At 48.3% G+C, this 17779-nt stretch overlaps 1 protein-coding gene across 1 annotated transcript; it reads left to right on the forward strand.

The window, feature by feature from the left end:
* Nucleotides 1-1380: 1380 nt before the first annotated feature.
* LOC135818290 (guanine nucleotide-binding protein G(q) subunit alpha-like) lies at nt 1381-14945 on the forward strand. Its single transcript, XM_065331641.1, has 8 exons — nt 1381-2095; nt 4844-5028; nt 6019-6179; nt 6954-7082; nt 10895-11024; nt 11454-11471; nt 11979-12132; nt 13494-14945. The coding sequence occupies exons 1-8, from the start codon at nt 1957-1959 to the stop codon at nt 13682-13684; spliced, it is 1107 nt and encodes a 368-aa protein (XP_065187713.1). The 5' UTR covers nt 1381-1956; the 3' UTR covers nt 13685-14945.
* Nucleotides 14946-17779: the final 2834 nt, after the last annotated feature.

Below are 17779 nucleotides of genomic sequence, written 5' to 3' on the forward strand. Positions count from 1 at the left end.
GATCATCTTACTACTCCCTGATACAGTGCTCCAAGTTCAAACACTTGCACATAAAGGCCCATGTGCTTTATATGAGTGAGTTTTTGCGTTATTTGCTATTTTTGCAGCTCGGTTTGTAGTGTGCATGTGGGGTACATACTCATTGTACTGATTTGAGAAGTAATCAGTTATGCCTATGCCTATGGTCACGAAATGCCTCATCAGTTTCACAACTGACTTGTGTGATATTACTGTACAGTGACTGTGTACATACCAAAGACTAAAATCTCTAGGGCTGAGTCGGGTAGCATTTTCTTCGGGTATCGGGTCCGGGTAGTTTTCCACGGGTACCCGATCGGGTAATGTTTCCATGGTAAGACCACAATGCACACCGGCCCCTTCCCTTGCGCACTGGGTAGACATGCGTGAATTATTTGTACACGTGTACACGTGCACTGTACATGATGTCATCTGCGACCTCGGGTTTTCGGGTACTAGGGAGGTTTAGTTCCCACGTAACGGAAACGCGTACGTGGGTGATCCACGTAAAGTGGATGAAGGGCACCCACGTTGCAATGTTGTGTTTAGTCACACGCCGGGAACAAACAAAAGCATAAAGCGAAAGGCCCGAACCTGGTCAAAGACGAAGCTACCCGGGCCTAAGAAGCTCATCCAATATTTTGATTTCGTGCTTCGGAAACTTCTTCAGCTGAGCACCCTCACAGCTCGCACAATGCGCTCCATTCTGATTTTCACCCACGTTTTGGCGGAACGTGGGTGAGCCTCCATACACGGTATGTCGTGAATCAGAAAACGTCTGTACGTGGGTCACTGAGTATCACGTGGTACACACACGTAAAGTACCCACGGATTACGTGGGACTAAACCTCCCTAGCCCTACTATTCGGTACCCGACTACCCGAGGTCCTCCCGGCCGGGTGGCACGGGTACCCGACTACCCGTACACACCACTAAAAATCTCTTACCGGTGTGTTTCTGGGCCTTGCATGCAGTAGCGGCCATGCGCCAGGCTGTGGCCGGATGACAGCGAAACCGCATCGCCCTTCTTCACGGCAACTCCGAATGCGTGAGCCAGTACTCCGTGGTTAGAACTAAGCGCATCTTGTCACCAGGTCACCAGTTGTCTTCAGGAATTTAGCTAGCATGAAAGCCGTTGAGAAAGTAGCCCTACTACTAGTAGCTAGGCCCTATCCCCAGATCCCTGAGGCAGACGCCTGAGTGACTGATCTTTCCCATTCAGACCGAGAACGAGAAGTCATCCAAAGCCAGTTCAGTTTTTGCAGGCCTCGTCGTTATCCTCCTTCTCCAATCAACGGCTTTACTTTACTTGCTGCAAACGAGATAGGATCGCCCACGCCACAATTGTAGGAAGTGAAAATTAATCACCAACGGATCTTCCCGGCATCAACGACCCTTTTTTGCTGTATGTTGGCGCTACCTCCAGGCTTCACTCGGATCAGGGTTTGCCCCAGCTAGCAGCTCGCTGGTGACTCGCAAACATCGGTTGGCCATGGCCGTAGCTAGCTAAACGTGATAGCGCTTCGTCACACCGGAGACGAATGCAAGCGAACGAAGATCCTGCTCGACCTCGGGCGCCCTAGCCAGCCACCTGACCCAGCTAGCCAAACAACGCTGAGCAGAAACTCAAGCCATGTACACATGCATGTGCAAGACTTGCTGTACTCTACTGCACCGCGTATTGAAGTTTCTACACAGCACATGTGCTGCGCCATCGATGTGCAAAGCGAAAGACTCAAAGTCGTTGTTTTTTTGGCTTTTCAACTGACTCTGTGGCGGCGTCTGCGTTTTTCCTTCCAGTGCGGGCTGCCTCATGCATGTGTTTGTTTGTTGGCTAACCAAGCTCAGTGTTGGCTGATGTGGCTTGTCGGTGATTGGAACCGCTGATGTTCTCGGGATAGCAGTCCTGGAGGAGGATGTGGCATCGGACTGCGGTAAATGGCCTCCAAAATTTGGGCATGTATTTGCAATTGCAATGCAGATAAAGTGGAGCAGAGGCGAATACACCGCGAGATCGAGAAGGAGCTGAAAAAGGACAAGAAAGAGACGAACCGGTCATTCAAGCTCCTTCTCTTAGGTAAGAGGCATTTTGATGCTATACTGTTGCTGTATGCCAGCCACCTAGAGGATGTTGTTTGACAGTGCGTATCTCCTGAGGTCATCTTGAACACAACCCCTCAATCCCCACCGTATTGCACATCAGGGACTGGTATGAGAGCGGCCTCACCCCAACCTGCTCCCGCAGTCCTGACAGTATACAAAGAACATCATTCATAGTAGCCAAAAGCTATCCGTTCAAATCCTCGAACATATCGCTTTTCGACTTTGTAACTTTCTCTGGGGATTTCAGAAGGTTTCCACTGCACCTGAAGATGCTGTTGAGTACTAGTGAAATATCCAGGGCCGTTTGATGTTCGTGGCGTGCTAGTAGTACTGTAAATGATTCCACGGTCGTACAAATGGTGAATTACCTGCTTGCATGGACCTAGTACTGCCCTTGACAAGTGCTGCCGTGCCACGGTCAGACCCGCTACAAGCGTATGTATGGAAGACTAAGAGCAAAGGTGAAATTGCGGGCTAGCACATCACAGACACAAACACACACACACGCATACACACACACACACACACATACGCAGACATGCACATACACAAACGCGCATTTGCGTGCCCCCACACACACACATATACACACACACACACACACACACACACACACACACACACACACACACACACACACACACACACACACTTTTTGCCCACTGCCACTAACTGGTCATGTAGGTCTCCCAGGAGATGGGGTAGATTTTCAAAAAGGAATCTTCGGACAATAAGATTACTCAATTGGTCATCGAACCGCCAAGCGGGCGACACCCCTTGAAATCCCCCTTAGACCCTAGGTGGAGTTGGTTATGAATCAAGTGATCCCATGGCCCACTTGCATGTTCATGGACTTGTACAGGGGCATAGCTGGTCCCCCTTTTAGGGGGGGGGGGGAGGGGCACGGACGTACGGTATGTGTAGGATGACTGGTGCATGTTATTCATGGTCATTATGTGCATGCTAAGGGGTCGTCGCAAAAGTTTTTTGTCGTCCCTGAAACGAACATGATTCATTGGGGGGGGGGGGGGGGGGGGGGAGGGGGTGCGAGCCAAAATCGCAAGTCGACCGACACTGTACATATGACATGTACATGCATGCAATTTTCGTCGTCCAGCATAGCAAGCTGTGTTCGTTTCAGAGGGAGGGGAGGGGTCCGAGTACAAAATGAACGATGTTCATTTCAGGGACGACAGAAAACTTTTGCGACGACCCCTAAAAGTAAAACCTACATGTAGGCCGGCAATTTTAGGGGTGCACGTCCCCCCCCCCCATGCGAGCTATACGTCTGATGTATGGGGTCTCCATGGTGTAGTTAGTGGGCGAGGACAAGGCGCAGGAAAGGATTGCCGCCTTGAGCGTCCGTCCCAGTAATCCATCTGGAGTTTGAAGCCTGCAAAGGTGACAGGTACAAACAATACACCTTTGAGCAGAAGGTTTTTGAATCCAGTGACAGTGCATGCACATCCATGCACTTACTCCAGTGCGCACACAAACAACAAACACAACAGCCACAATAACAACAACAACAATAACAACAACCTAGTTTGCCTGCTGCTAATCATGCATTCCAATCCTTTCCATGTGATGGAAATCTCACTAACATCTCTTTTTGGCCACAGGCCATCATGATAATAAAGATTTGAAACGACAACAACAGCCACAACAACAACACTAGCAACCACCCCTGCCCGTACACTAAAGTAGTCATTAATCCCTGGGCTCTGCCCACCCAATTCTTCCTCACTCTTTCTCTTTTCTTACACTATTATCTCTATTGGCCACTGGCTATCGTGAGAATAAAGATTTGAAACACACACCCAGCCGTACATGTATGCACTACTGCATGCAAATAGGGCACAGTCACTTCTTGAATCAGGCTGCAGTCTTTACAGTGCCATTCAGCTGGAAGTGTAGTGTTCCATTATTGTCCTAGGAAACTGGTGAAAATGCAAAAAAACCTTGTTGACAACAGCTGGATATGGCTTGCAAAGTGTTCTGTATTTGGCCAAATGTTGGTGGTCAGCTTGAAAGAGAGCCACCGACATGCTCACATTCAAGACTTGTAGTGTACTCATACATTCCATATTTGGAAATGCACAAGGAGAGAGATAGCTCCAAGAGTAGGCAACTCTGCATATGGGGTCTGGTGCGATGCGCTGCCTGCATTATGCAGCCACGAACTGTGGGCCAGCGCATCATGATTGATCTGCTGCATATGGCTTCCTGCTTCTAAATCCGCTTACCTGGGAGACTTCGGATGGTTTTGTACGTGATGCGTCACACAAGCATTGCTTTGTCTGAACTTACCGTACTGCACATGAGATCGTTGAGGCTAAACCGTAGGAAAACTCGAATCCAGGCAGCTGGGTTGTCATTTCACTACGTACTGCAGGCAGTGCGTAGCGCAGGGCACCCATACTCGGAGGCCAGGAGTTGCACACTCTTGGGGTCATGGTCTCTTGCCATCACTCACAGCAACTTCGAACAAGTGTTTTTACGTGTCCCTGTTGAAATTGCTGAGTATGTTTTTTTTGCTGCTGTCTATGATTGTCATGTACTTGTACCGTAAAGTACCTTTGACCCCCCCCCCCCCCGAAAGGTGTCGAGTGCATTGTTGTTGTGTGCCCATGTTGTATAACTTTGATGCGTCTCTCTCTCTCTCTCTCTCTCTCTCTCTCTCTCTCTCTCTCTCTCGTCACCTTGGTGTGCGTTCGTCCAGGTACTGGTGGTTCCGGCAAAAGTACGTTCATAAAGCAGATGCGCATAATCCATGGCAATGGATACAGTCAACAAGAACGCGATTACTTCAGGCAGCTTGTGTTCCAGAACATGTTTTCCACGCTGCAAACCCTGGCACAGTCCATGCAGGATCGTGGCGTTATGTTCAAAGTGTCAGAATCTGAGGTGTGTTGCTTGAATTTTCTCTCACACGCGTGTGTGTCTGTGTGTATGTGTATGTGTCTGGACGAGCTTTGACCTGACCTGTCTCTCAAGACACTGGGTATGTGCAGGCGGATGGATCGCCACTTCACTCTGGCCCTGTGAGCTATGGTAGCCGTTGTGAATCTCAGATTGAGCATTCCGCTCCTGCTCTTGTAGTGGCTGAGCACTCTCATGTGGGGGAGTGCCTTTGCTGTTTGCGTTATGCAGAGCTCATTGACTTGTCAGTTTCAGCACTCCGGCAAGGTACATTCGGGCCTGGTTTAAACCTGGCTTTGGAAAATTATTCTCCGTTGCTATCAGGTTCGACCTCGTTTCTCTGCGCTGCGCTGAAGAGTCCACAAAGGATGAAACAGTTCTGTCCACAGATTGAGTTTCTCTCTGTTCTAAATGTTGGCGCAAAATTGCAGGAAAACTGTGCTCAATCCGTGATTTGTATGCATCTCTGTGACTGTATACAGTGAACTTCGCTAATATCGACTGCGGATATACAGTCAGACCTCGCTTAACCGCACACATCCGTTTTCCCAAAAAATATCCGGATAGGCGAGGGAACCGGATAACCGAACACCGTTTATGTTGGATGCATCACGTATGCTGTAAATATGTAACCAGCTTTTTTCTTCCGGATGGCGAGGGATCCGGATAAACGAGGACCGGATAAGCGAGGTCTGACTGTAACGACAATTCGCGAATAACGACAGAATTCCCATGTCCAGAGCAAAGTCCCATCTAACTGTAATACATATAATGAGACTTCGGGTATAAAATAAGGACACTTTTCTGATGCCCCGCCGAGTGTCGTTATACGCAAAGTTAACTGTACATTGTATGTTTGGTGTATGCATGAACGTGCGTGTGTGTGGGTGTGCCCGCGGGTGCGTATGTGTGTATGTGTATGTGCATGTGTGTATGTATGCGTATGCATTTTGGCGTTCTGTATACGACGAGTAGAAGTGGACACGATTACTGTTCGCCATGAATCCGGAGACGATAACGGAGTTGTCACACGCGCAGCAGAACATGGCCAGGGTGCTGTGGCAGGACGCTGGCGTTCGCGGCACTTTTGACCAGCGTTTTGAGCTGCAGCTGCCAGTGTCGGACGCATCTGTGTCGTGAGTTTCTGCCCTGTTGTGCTGTTTGCTGGTCTTGCTTCTGTATGCACTTTGGCTTGGATTTTACCTTGCACCACCGTCGTACTGTGACAGTCCACAGTATATAGTCAGACCTCGCTTATCCGGTCCTCTTTATCCGGAACCCTCGCCATAGCTGGTTACATATTTACAGCATACGTGATGCATCCAACATAAACGGTGTTCGGTTATCCGGTTCCCTCGCCTATCCATTATTTTTGTGGAAAACAGATGTGTGCGGTGTTGCGAGGTGTGACTATACATGTACTTCTGCGTTCTACTACAGTTAAGGACGAGCAGGTGTGTTCCGAACTCCCACAGGTTCACGAGCATTCGATTGTTGCGTGTTGTCTCGCGAAACTTGGATGTACAACCTGTAGTGTGTGCCTATCCAGTATGCTCTGTGTATTTCTAGTAGTTTTCTACACACTGCAGGGCCGTAGCACTGTGCACTGCGATTTCAGGTGTTCCGACCGGATGGGGTACTGGACCAGAAGTGGGCATTATTGACGAAAAGAAAACCCCCAGTTTCACGTATTTGATGGGTCGGCCTGTTTTTTTTCTCGCGAAATAATGGCCGAAGCAGGTGCTACGGCCCTGCACTGAGTACTGTAAAACTAGTGGACTGCTGTACACTTGCAATGATGTATTCTATGTGGCCTATGAAGCAGGTGCTACGGCCCTGCACTGAGTACTGTAAAACTAGTGGACTGCTGTACACTTGCAATGATGTATTCTATGTGGCCTATGCTATAGCTTCCTCGAGGACACGACCCGGGTCTTTTGCAGCAACTATGTTCCGACGTTATCGGACATCTTGCGGGTGCGCGTCCCCACGACTGGCATAACGGAGTATCCCTTTCACCTGGACGGCGCAGTCTTCCGGTAAGTGTGTGCCAATTGGCGTTGCACTTTCTGCAGGTGCTGTTGTGGTGATTGATCAGCATCAGGGTCTTGCTGGTGTTTTTGTTCTTGTTCTTGCTGGCTGTGTTGGTGGTTGTGAAGGCGGTGGTGGTGATGGTTGGTGATGGTTGGTGATGGCGGCGGTGGTGGTGGCAGTTGGTGGTGCTGGTTGTGATGGCGGTGGAGGTGTGTCCCATATGGTGCAGTGGAATGTGCAGTCGATTTCCAATCGAGTCGTCGCGGGGTTCAATTCCCGACGATTATGGTCACACACGTCTTTCTTCTCTTTCTCAGACTCCTCCTGACTTTTCTTTCATTCTCCTGGGTGGTTACGGTTGGTTCACATATCGCCGGTACACGCCGAATGTCACCGGCGGTGGGCCTCTTGCAACCACTCCCGGCGCATTGTGATTATGTGAACCAGTGCAGTCGTAAAAAAATCATACGGTAAATAATCGCAAGGGATAGCCGGCAAAGTTGGCCAGCGCCAAACTCTTGCGATCTGCCCCGGCGTCGATCCCGTACAAATTTGACCAAAAGTGGTTTGTGAATCGTTCGCGCCGGTGATCGCCAGTGCTGGGACCAGACTGTCAAAATTTCAAAGCAAGACTCGTCCTAAATTGAAGCTAAAGATGAGGTCCGTTCGCCATTCTTCTAGTCGCTACAAGTAGGGATATCAGCGAACGCACTGTGCAGCCCATCTGCGCAGGTCAGCCTGGCCCATCTACGCGCGGCCGACAAGAAAACTCATGAACACTTTCATTTTTTTGCAAAATAAATCGTGCGAAGAAGATGAGCGGAATGGCTGAAAACTAGGCTGAGGAAAGTAGCATCCCGAGACTCTCAAGCAAATTCATGGTCCATCGCTTCTGACAATGGCAGCGAAGACATCTGGGAGCTGATTGCAGCAACTCTCTACCAAGCGCGACGCTGGTTACTCACCAGGGCAGAGCGCTTCCATCGCGCAAGAAATGGCTGCGAGCGAGAAATGCAAGTCCGATTTTGGAACGATCCAACCAGGGTAATCCCTTGAAAATTTGCCTGAACACCTCTCAAACTGGTGTTTCACGATGTGCAAACTTTCAGAGAAATCGACCGGGGAGAACGTGGTCAGAACGTGGGTCCTCCGTATCGCGTATGATTTGAATGGTCGCGGGGACAGAAGAACAGTAATTTTATGACTCCCAGCAGTGCAAACAGTCCGCGGCCATATTTTCTGTCGGCCGCGATCACGTTCAAAAAATCGATGACGCAATGGATGCGCAGAGGCCTGCGCAGTGCGTTCGCTGACATCCCTACTTATTATTATTATTATTGCAAATAACGCTGAGTAATTACACGAATGCATAAAAACCAGCATTTGCTTCTGGGAAGGATTCACAAACATAAGACAAAAACACCATGGCTCAATGTAACTGCACATACGAAAAGCAGCTTCTATTGTCAAGTTCGAGTGGCAATGTCAGAAAGACGGTAGACTGTTCGTGCACGATGTTCACCCTGCAGGGGATAAGTCAAGGACGCGGCTCGGCAGAGGAAGATGAGTGCCGCGGGGTGCCATTCCACCGTGACTTTATCATCTGCCAACTGCCGCAGCTGATTAAGGCCTCTAAGCGTGCCCAGGCGAATGCCGAGTCGGGCTAGGCAGTCCTGAGAAAGAGCTGAGAGGAGAGTTGTCCTGGGTCGGCCCAGTCGACTGCGCAGGCATCCCTACTACAAGGTGGCAAATCAAGTCAGCATACCAACCCCTCCTTCTCGGGTGATCTGCTTGACTGTTGTGCAAGTTAAGAGACAAATCCAATTGAAACAAATAAAAATACGAAGGATACATTGGCAAGTCCTTGCGACTTCATCAACGTTTGCATGCTAATTTCGACACCACCGCTTGCTAGACTGCAATAAAAGGTGTAGAAGTAGTTTCATGATCTCCAGTAAAAGGTAGCACCGAGTGGCCATCACCCAAAGACCTTGAACTACTGGAGAAACAAAGAATTCAAGCTTCAATTGGCAAACTGTAAGACCATTTGGGCACATTCTGCACTACCGTACTGGCAATATATGTTGCCGCGTAACGCGTAACGCAGGGGGGTGCGGCGTAACGCGCGACTAGGCTAGTGCGACAAATTTTCGTTGAGTTCGTAACGCGCGTCCGGCGGGGTGCGGCGATCTTTTCATTGCAGTTTGCACTGCAAAAAAAAGGCTGAAAACTGTGAAAGCACGTGTACCGCGTGGTGAAAAGTAGTTTTTGGAGGAAGCGCTCTTCCCCTATGTCACTTTCCTTTTGATGATCTTTTTGTGAACAGATCACTCTGATAGTTAAAATATACATGTACAGTCTTCTATTGATATCGTTGTCGCCCTTTGCCGTCGGGTTTGTAACAGTTGGATAGCAACTCTGTGCCTTCAATGTGGATGAAAAGAAAAAATGATGCGGCAAAAGCAAAAAAATAATGCGGCAATAGCAAAAAAGTGATGCGGCAATAGCAAAAAAGGACTGCGGCAATATAGAGACCTGTGTAACGGCTCCTGTGCGACTTTGCATGTAACGCCCTGCGTGCGGCAAACATGTGCCAATGTAACGCTTCATTGCCTCACTGCGGCAACATATATTGCCAGTACGGTACTTTGTAGTAGATTTGATCATTTGGTACTCGAACCGTATGCAGGACGGATCGGGAGCTGGCTCACCGCCTGGTGCTTCCTGGTGCCGATTTGGCTTATGTGAACCAACCCTTACCAACACTAACAGCCAGTGCATGCCGGTGTATGTGGTGTGATGTGTGTGTGGGAAAAAAGAAAGAAGAATAAAGACCAAAACGTAGGGATTCCCTGGCCAGAAAAAAGCCACTTCAAATAGCTGTGTGGTAAAGACCAGGCTGAATAGTGGCGGTCAATTCTTCAGCCTTGCAAGCTGTTGAATGATGCAATCCCAGCTCAAGTTGCTATGGCTTCTGCTGTAGCATCGCTATCATCGCCTCTGGCGGTGGGCGTCAAAGTGGCGGTGGGCGGTGGTGGTGATATTGCTTCTCCTGTACTGTTTCTCGGACTACCAGTCTGCGAACAGTATAATATATAACTTTCCTCTGGCACTGATGCAACAAAGTCCTGAGGAACTGAACATTGCTCACGACACCGAAGCTGTTAGTCTTTTGCTTCACGAAGGAACCTAACTAATTCTGCCCGCATGTGCATGTGCGACCGGGGCAGTGCAAATACATTAGCAGAAGAAACACATTGACCTAAGGCATTGCACACACACTGCATGCGGAGAATATTGTAGAGGTACTATGTGCGACTATAGAACTAGTCCCATGGACTCTTGAACTCACAAATGCCATCCATGCACGAATAGATTAATACATGTGCCCGTGAACAGACGACAATGCACGGAGGTCATTGAGCAGACATTCCAACATCTCCTGCGGTTGTTGTTGTTGTTTTGTTGTTTTTGTTGTTGTTGTTGTTGTTGTTGTTGTCATCTAACAATACATGTACATGTGCAAACAAGGTAATGCTGCTGTCTGATGATCGCTAAAATTAGTGGTGTGTGTGTGTGTGTGTGTGTCTGTGTGTGTGTGTGTGTGTGTGTGTGTTGTGTGTGTGTGTACATGTACATGTTTTGTTTTGTTTGTAGTCCTGCTTTTGAGGTATGTTTTTGTTATCGCTGTATTAAAGAGGAAAATCATGGTGTGTACAGCCAGTAGTGTACTGGGAGCTTTCAGACATGTCTGCTTCTCTTGCAACGGACTGTCATAGTATATGGTGTGCATACGTGTGTACATGTGTGTTTGCAGGATGGTTGACGTCGGTGGTCAGAGATCCGAGCGGCGGAAATGGATACATTGCTTCGAGGACTGCACGTCAATCATCTTCGTCACCGCCTGCAGTGAATACGATGAAACAATAATCGACATTGATATTCAAGTAAGTGATGTGTTGTACACAGTCAACCTTACAAATAACTGCCCTTGATTGGGTGTGAGAAAAGTGCGCGAGGTCGAAACAGATCTGAAGATGTCAATCAGCTTGAGAGAGTTGAAATGGGAGGAAAAGAAAGGAGAAAGGTCTACAGTCAGATAGTGTGCTGTTGCCAGTCGTGAGTTATTCACGAAGTTGGCCGTATATTGTGTTATTTCGGAAGAGGTTTTGGCCATCAGTGATTACTGCACGCCCTAGTCGCCAGGGTTTGTTGTGTTGCTGCATTTTGCAAATCTAGCCTTTTCCTTGCTTTGCCATTGCTGGTTTCTTGGTGATGCTGCGATCACTGGCTGTGTCAAAAAATGAGAGAGAACACAGCTAACTATTGGCATCTTTTTTCTTCGTTGTTTGTGTTCTCCGCGCTCTCACGCCCAGGGCCATGAGGTTTCAGGGGTAAGTCCCAGGTTGTCTTTGCAGTTTGATCTTGTAGTGGCTTCGTTTCCCATCATAGTGGCATGCATATCCAGTACTAGCACTGTGGTTTCACCTGGCTGCATTTCTTTTCCGGTGTACTCTCTCTCTCCCTTTCTCTCTCTCTCTCTCTCTCTCTCTCTCTCTCTCTCTCTCTCTCTCTCTCTCTCTCTCTCTCTCTCTCTCTCTCTCTCTCTCTCTCTCTCTCTCTCTCTCTCTCTCTCTCTCTCTCTCTCTCTCTCTCTCTCTCTGCGTGCACTATTTCACACGCCAGTGAGTCAATCCCTGCATCAATTGGTCATATGTAAAATGATGTCGGCCATGTTGCAGTAACGTGGCAAAGAGGTGTGAAACCACTCTATATGCCCTGAGTCAGGATAGTGGCCATAGCCCCCATGTGTGTGTGTGTGTGTGTGTGTGTGTGTGTGTGTGTGTGTGTTTTAATTGTAGGCTGATTGTAATTTCCCTGTTGATTCTCTTGCACTTCAGAACCGTATGGCTGAAAGCCTGGCGCTATTCCAGACAATCATCAGCTACCCGTGGTTCCATAAGTCATCCATCATCCTCTTCATGAACAAGAAAGATTTGCTGGAGGAGAAGGTGGTGACAGTGGATTTCAAGAGCCATTTCCCATCCTACTCTGGTATGCTGGGCACTGGGAATGTGGGAATATGAGATACTCTAATTTCAGAAATTTTCGGTGCTCAATATTTTCGGTATGAGGGCAAAGGGCCAGGTTAGGTGAACAGAAATTTTCGGTACAAAGAAGCAGTTCCCTGTTGGATTCTGTGTGCGAGTGTTTGTTCGGTGTATTGAAAATTTAGGTATGAAACAGATGCACCGAAAGTACCGAACATAAAAGTACACCGAAAATTTGTGAAATTACAGTACTGTAAAACATGTAATTTTCGGTGTATTGAAAATTTCGGTGATTTCGGTAGAGAAACCAGGCACCTAAATTTAAATTACACCTAAAGACACTATTATGTACTGCATGTACAGGGAACGCTGGTCACCTAAGGGCCGGGTTCCACTGCGGCTCCGCTGCTCATCATCCGCGGCTTGAAACGTCATCATTACCATAGTGGCCGCGGCTCACCGCGAGCTTTTGCTACGATTCTTGATCAAAAACTGCGGGCCGCGGTCGCGGCTCGACCTGTTTCCCATACTTTGCATTGTTTTGTACGCAGGAATTTTAAAATTCAGCGCTCCCTGTGAAAAGTGCCCCCCCCCCCCCACTCATTTTTCTGATTTTGCAGTTTTTTCATGCCATTCAACGAAAATGCAGTCGATAGTCGGTACTAGAGGGTTCATAAAGGCACATTTGTCTGGGGTGAAGTCAGGTGTTCGCCCCGTACGTTGCATTTCGCATTGCAAGACAGTTATTTTAAATGGAAAATGGGTTACGGGTAACTGTTTTCCCTGCCCCCCCCCCCCCCCACACACACACACTATTTTGACCAGGCCAGAACCCTGTAGATGTCTGTCCCAACACGAAATTCCCATTCATATCCGTAATACACTTGATTCGCTCGTGTTGGTGGACTAGCAGAAAGTATCATGCTGGTTTTAAAATGTGGGATTTTCCAGACCCATTCCCTGTGATGTTGATTTTCAAGCATTGGAACTTCCGGCCAAATAGCCACAATCATGACAGTTGGACTACTAGAACAGTAGTGAAAACCCGCTTGACCCCTAATATTTATTCCACAGAATTTTTTCTCCAAAGATCACATCTACGCGTCAGCAGAATTTGGAGAGAATGATACACTTTTAAATATGAAAATGTGTGTGTGTGTGCACGCGCGTGTGTGTACCACTACCAAGCTAAAATTAGTGGCGGTCAATTCATCAGCCTTGCAAGCTGTTGAATGGTGTAATCCCAGCACAAGTTGCTATGTCGAACATAGCTGTTCGCTATAATCGCTTCGGCGATGGGCATGTCTGAGTCTGTCTGTGTGTGTGTGTGTCTGTATTCCTTCACGTGAACTTCTTGCTCTGCAGGACCACCGAGGGACTACATACGCATTCGGCAGCACATCCTGGAGATGTTCTCGTCGCTGAATCCGGACCCGTCGCGTGTCATCTACCCACACTTCACGTGTGCCACCGACACGGAGAATATTCGCTTTGTGTTCTCCGCTATCAAGGACACGATCATCATGCTGAGTCTGAAACAGTATAACTTAATGTGATCCAGGTGTGTTCGTTTCGGCCCCGATCGGCCACGCGCATGTGTGTGGCATCCAGATGGCTTCCAGTGTTCACGGAAACATTTGCCATTTGATGGCTGGCCAGTGTCCAGCTCACCTCACCTCCATCGCTGACCCTAGCTTGACGCTGGTGGAGTTTTCCCCGTCCGGTTTCTTTACGCCCATAATACACAGCATTGCATACTGGATCTACGCAGCTTACACGGATCCTGTACATTTTTCTGTCTTCCCCCATTCCCCGCACACATGCAACGCCGGTCGTGAATTGTGATAGTCCGCAACAGGTCGCTGGCGTGCTTCCTGCTACGGATGCGTTGCATGCCTTCTTCCGCGACTTCTAACCTTGGCTTATGCAACGACAACGCGGACTGGGTGATTTCCACTGTATTTGATGACCTGTTCCTACTAGCGCTCGCCAGCGTTGTGTTGCTGGCAGCTGTATAATTATATCTAAACGAGTTATCGTTCCACGGCCCCGGTGGTCAGATGGAACCAGTTTAATTAGACTATCATCCGCACTCGCCCGTGCTTGTACTACTCATTGTTGCTTCTCTTCTTTTCTGCACTTTGCACGGTTTGCCCTAGCTCGTTAACCGCTACCTCTTTTGCTGAACCTCTCTTCTCACCTTTATCCGCGCCTGCATGCACAGTGGCCTACCGACAATCGGAAATGGTAGCGCGCGGTGGAAGGAGTGCGAATGAGTACTCCTGCTTTACGCCGTATTGCCCTATTTGGCCCCGCATCGCCCGGAAATTCATTTTCCTGCAATCTCGTGCTTTCTCATGCTTTCTTTCGATCAATCCCTCCCTCTTCTTTCTGCTGCTGATTTTGAATGGAAAATTCCAGTTTGTATGCGCACATTTGCCAGAGCTTTAACACCACCATCAACAATTTTACCTCGTTCGCCTCAGAGCGCTGTCCTCTGCAAAAATTCTACGCACGCCGCATCTTGAACAAATTGATCCGCACGCACCTCTATCTGCTTCTGCCCGTGCGTGTGGAATTCCGTGTAATGACTCTGGGCGCTTGACAACGACGCTGATTTACCTGACGCATGTCCAGTCTCCCCTCCCCATCCATTTCTTTTATCTTCTTTTTTTCTTTTTTCTTTCTTTTTGTCACTTACCCAGCGTTTGGGACCCTCCGTCCCTAGCACTTATCGATGTCCGTTTCTTACTAGGTTCTTGTGCTGTATTTAGAGCAATAAATAATTTGCAGTGTTAGACAAGTATTCAATGACAAGCAATGGCCGTGTGTGACAGTGTGTGTACATGTATAATCATGTGTGTGTGTGTGTGTGTGTGTGTGTGTGTGTCCTGGGATTTCCGGTGGTGTCGGTCGTTCGGCGGTCCAATACTAGACGATAGCCGATTGAGATATCTTTCCAAGATTCTTGTTGAATCTATCTCCCCTCTCCCAGGCCGGGGAGATAAGACCCGTTTTGGCAGTGAGCAAGTACACAGTGTGTGTGTGTGTCTGTCTGTCTGTCTGTCTGTCTGTCTGTATGTGATTGTGTGCATGGGTTTTATTTGCGCCATATGGTGCAGTGGTATGTGCAGCAATTTCCAAACGAGAGGTTTTGGGTTTTTGGCTATTTTTGGGTTCGATTCCCGACGATTCTGGTCACACACGTCTTTCTCAGACTCCTCCTGACTTTTCTTTTATTCTCCTGGGTGGTTACCAACAGCCAGTGCATGCCGCAGTATGTGGTGCGATGCTGCACCGCTGCTTTGCATGTCATGATTGGAAGCTGTGGCCTTAGTAAAAAAACAAAAAAACAAAAAACAAGTTGCTATGGCTTCTGTCGCAGCATCGCTATCATTGCCTCCGGCGATGGACGTCAAAAGGTCAAAGGTGTGCATGGGTAGGTGCATGTGTGTGTCTGTGTCTTGCTTATGTAACGGTCAACACGTACAGGGAATATGCCACAGAGGTGTTCTAGCGGATCTGCACCTGCAGTATTACATGTATAATAAGGGTCAGAACTGGGGTTAACAGCCATGGATCTACGGTTCGGTTGGTCGGAATACCGGGGCTCTACTAACCGTGGATATAGTTGTAGTTAGGGGCACTGTTTCCGAACACGGTGGTCCTCCGCCTTGTAACAACATGCTGTCTTTCAACCAACAGCCATGTATAGCCCTTGGCGGATTAATACTCGGTAAATTGCTGAATTATGCTTTCCATTATGCCCAGATCACGCCAGTGATATGCCAGCAAATGTGGTACTTATGTGCTACAAGATTATGCTACGTTATGCTGGAATGATGCCAATGATGGTGCTATGCTGCGGTCCAATCTAATGGTATGGTGAACTCAGTACAAACAGCCCTTGGCGGATTATGCTCGGTAAATTGCTGACTTATGCTTTCCATTACGCCCAAATCATGCCAGTGATTATGCCAGTGATTATGCTGGAATTATGCCAATGATGGTGCTATCGTACCCTCGCACTCTTGTTACACATTGCAATGTTATTACTAGGGCTCAAACGGTTAGTCCGATTAACCGGTTGCAGACCGGTTACGAAGAATTAACGGTCAACCGATAAAGATAACGGTTACGCAGTAACGTTTCAGTCAATTTTTCAAGTATCATGTCAGGTCATTGCAAAGTATGCACTTTCGCAGGCTGTCGCACGTGTACGCAATTTCTGGGCTGTCAACTCGGTCATATCTGGTCTCTTGGTGTGAGAGTATGCATGAATGAGCATGCAAGAGAATGTACATGTGTGCGTTGTACTGAATAGGGTACATTTTTCGAATGAGTATAGTCAAATATTATGGTTAAAAAAGAGTCCGCAGGATTGCCGTGGCTTATAGGTTATAACCGTTAAACCGGCCGTTAGCTTAGCAGTTAACCGTTAGGGGTAAAACCGTGACCGTTTGAGCCCTAGTTATTACAACTCTGGCACCATGGCAGCACGGCTTATAAGGGGTAACACTCACCAGGTCACAGTATTTCTTGTTACGTGCTTAGATATGCCTGGAGCATTAATCTTCAGCCAGGATCGTAAGGTTATGCCGACCATCTGGTCTCAGAAGTCCTTTTATGCCAGGGCATAATTATTAGACAAAATCCGAAGAGTATGCCAGAAATTATGCCAGCATAATCCGCCAAGGGCTAGTCATAGTACATGACTTGTACTAGTACAGTAGTACAGTGAAACCTCGTTAAGAAGAACACTGATAAGACAAACTTTCGCATCAATGTGTATTCAAGAAGAACTCCCGTTATTGCGAACAAAAACCGGCGGTCCCTTGGTGTTCGTCCTAAAGAGGTTCGACTGTACATGTAAACGCAAAGACAGAAATAGCAAAACTCGGAGACACTGAAACTGTGAAAGAGACCTGTACCGCTGCCACGGTTACCGTTAGTGACGTCGGGACAGACTTGCGTGCACTTACATGTACCATACCCTCTGCGGATCTGGCCTCTCGTAAAATTAATCCTGATAAGGGTTGGCGCATGGCGGGTTCTTTCTCCTTCTTCTTCATGATCCTGAATCGTCCTTGGCGCAGTCGTCATCACGCTCCCCCGCACGAATCGCACAAGATTGGCCGAGTTTATTATGAGCTACCCGCCTTCACAGAATCACTGATGATGCCGTGACTGACACTACATTGTATACCAGCCCGTGGCTATTCCATGGTTCCTCTTTGAGTAGACGTTTACGACTTGTTCGTATCGCTTCGCCGATGCTGCTACGAAGTGTTACGAGGAACTCGACCGGCTGGGCGAGAGGCTGAGCTATCCTGCATGGCCCACAAAGGCTACATGCACGCGAGTGTGGTCGACGGTCGGTCAGTGTGGCCAATGCACTGCATGCACGGCACCAGTGATAGACAGACTGTCAGTGATTGTGAAGTGTGAGGGGCTTCGCGAATTCGATCGGGACGGCGGTCAGGTCATCCTCAGCTTGGCAGGGTGTCACGCCCTTCAGCCAAGTGCCAATGCCATTCCTGTACTGCTCAAGAATAGATATGGGCATTGCCACGGCCCCATTATTATTGCACTGACTACGAGTATTGCAGTTCCGTTTCTCACTGAAGATCTGAACATTTTAGCTCAACGAG

This window comes from Sycon ciliatum, chromosome 5, assembly GCF_964019385.1.
Source record: "Sycon ciliatum chromosome 5, ocSycCili1.1, whole genome shotgun sequence".
NCBI lineage: Eukaryota > Metazoa > Porifera > Calcarea > Leucosolenida > Sycettidae > Sycon > Sycon ciliatum.

Excerpts from the sequence above, each read along its gene's own strand:
- LOC135818290 (XM_065331641.1), top strand. The coding sequence starts at position 1,957 with ATGGCCTCCAAAATTTGGGCATGTATTTGCAATTGCAATGCAGATAAA. Across the intron at positions 6,180-6,953 it reads GTGTCGGACGCATCTGTGTC|CTTCCTCGAGGACACGACCC; the intron begins GTGAGTTTCTGC and ends CCTATGCTATAG. Across the intron at positions 7,083-10,894 it reads CTGGACGGCGCAGTCTTCCG|GATGGTTGACGTCGGTGGTC; the intron begins GTAAGTGTGTGC and ends GTGTGTTTGCAG.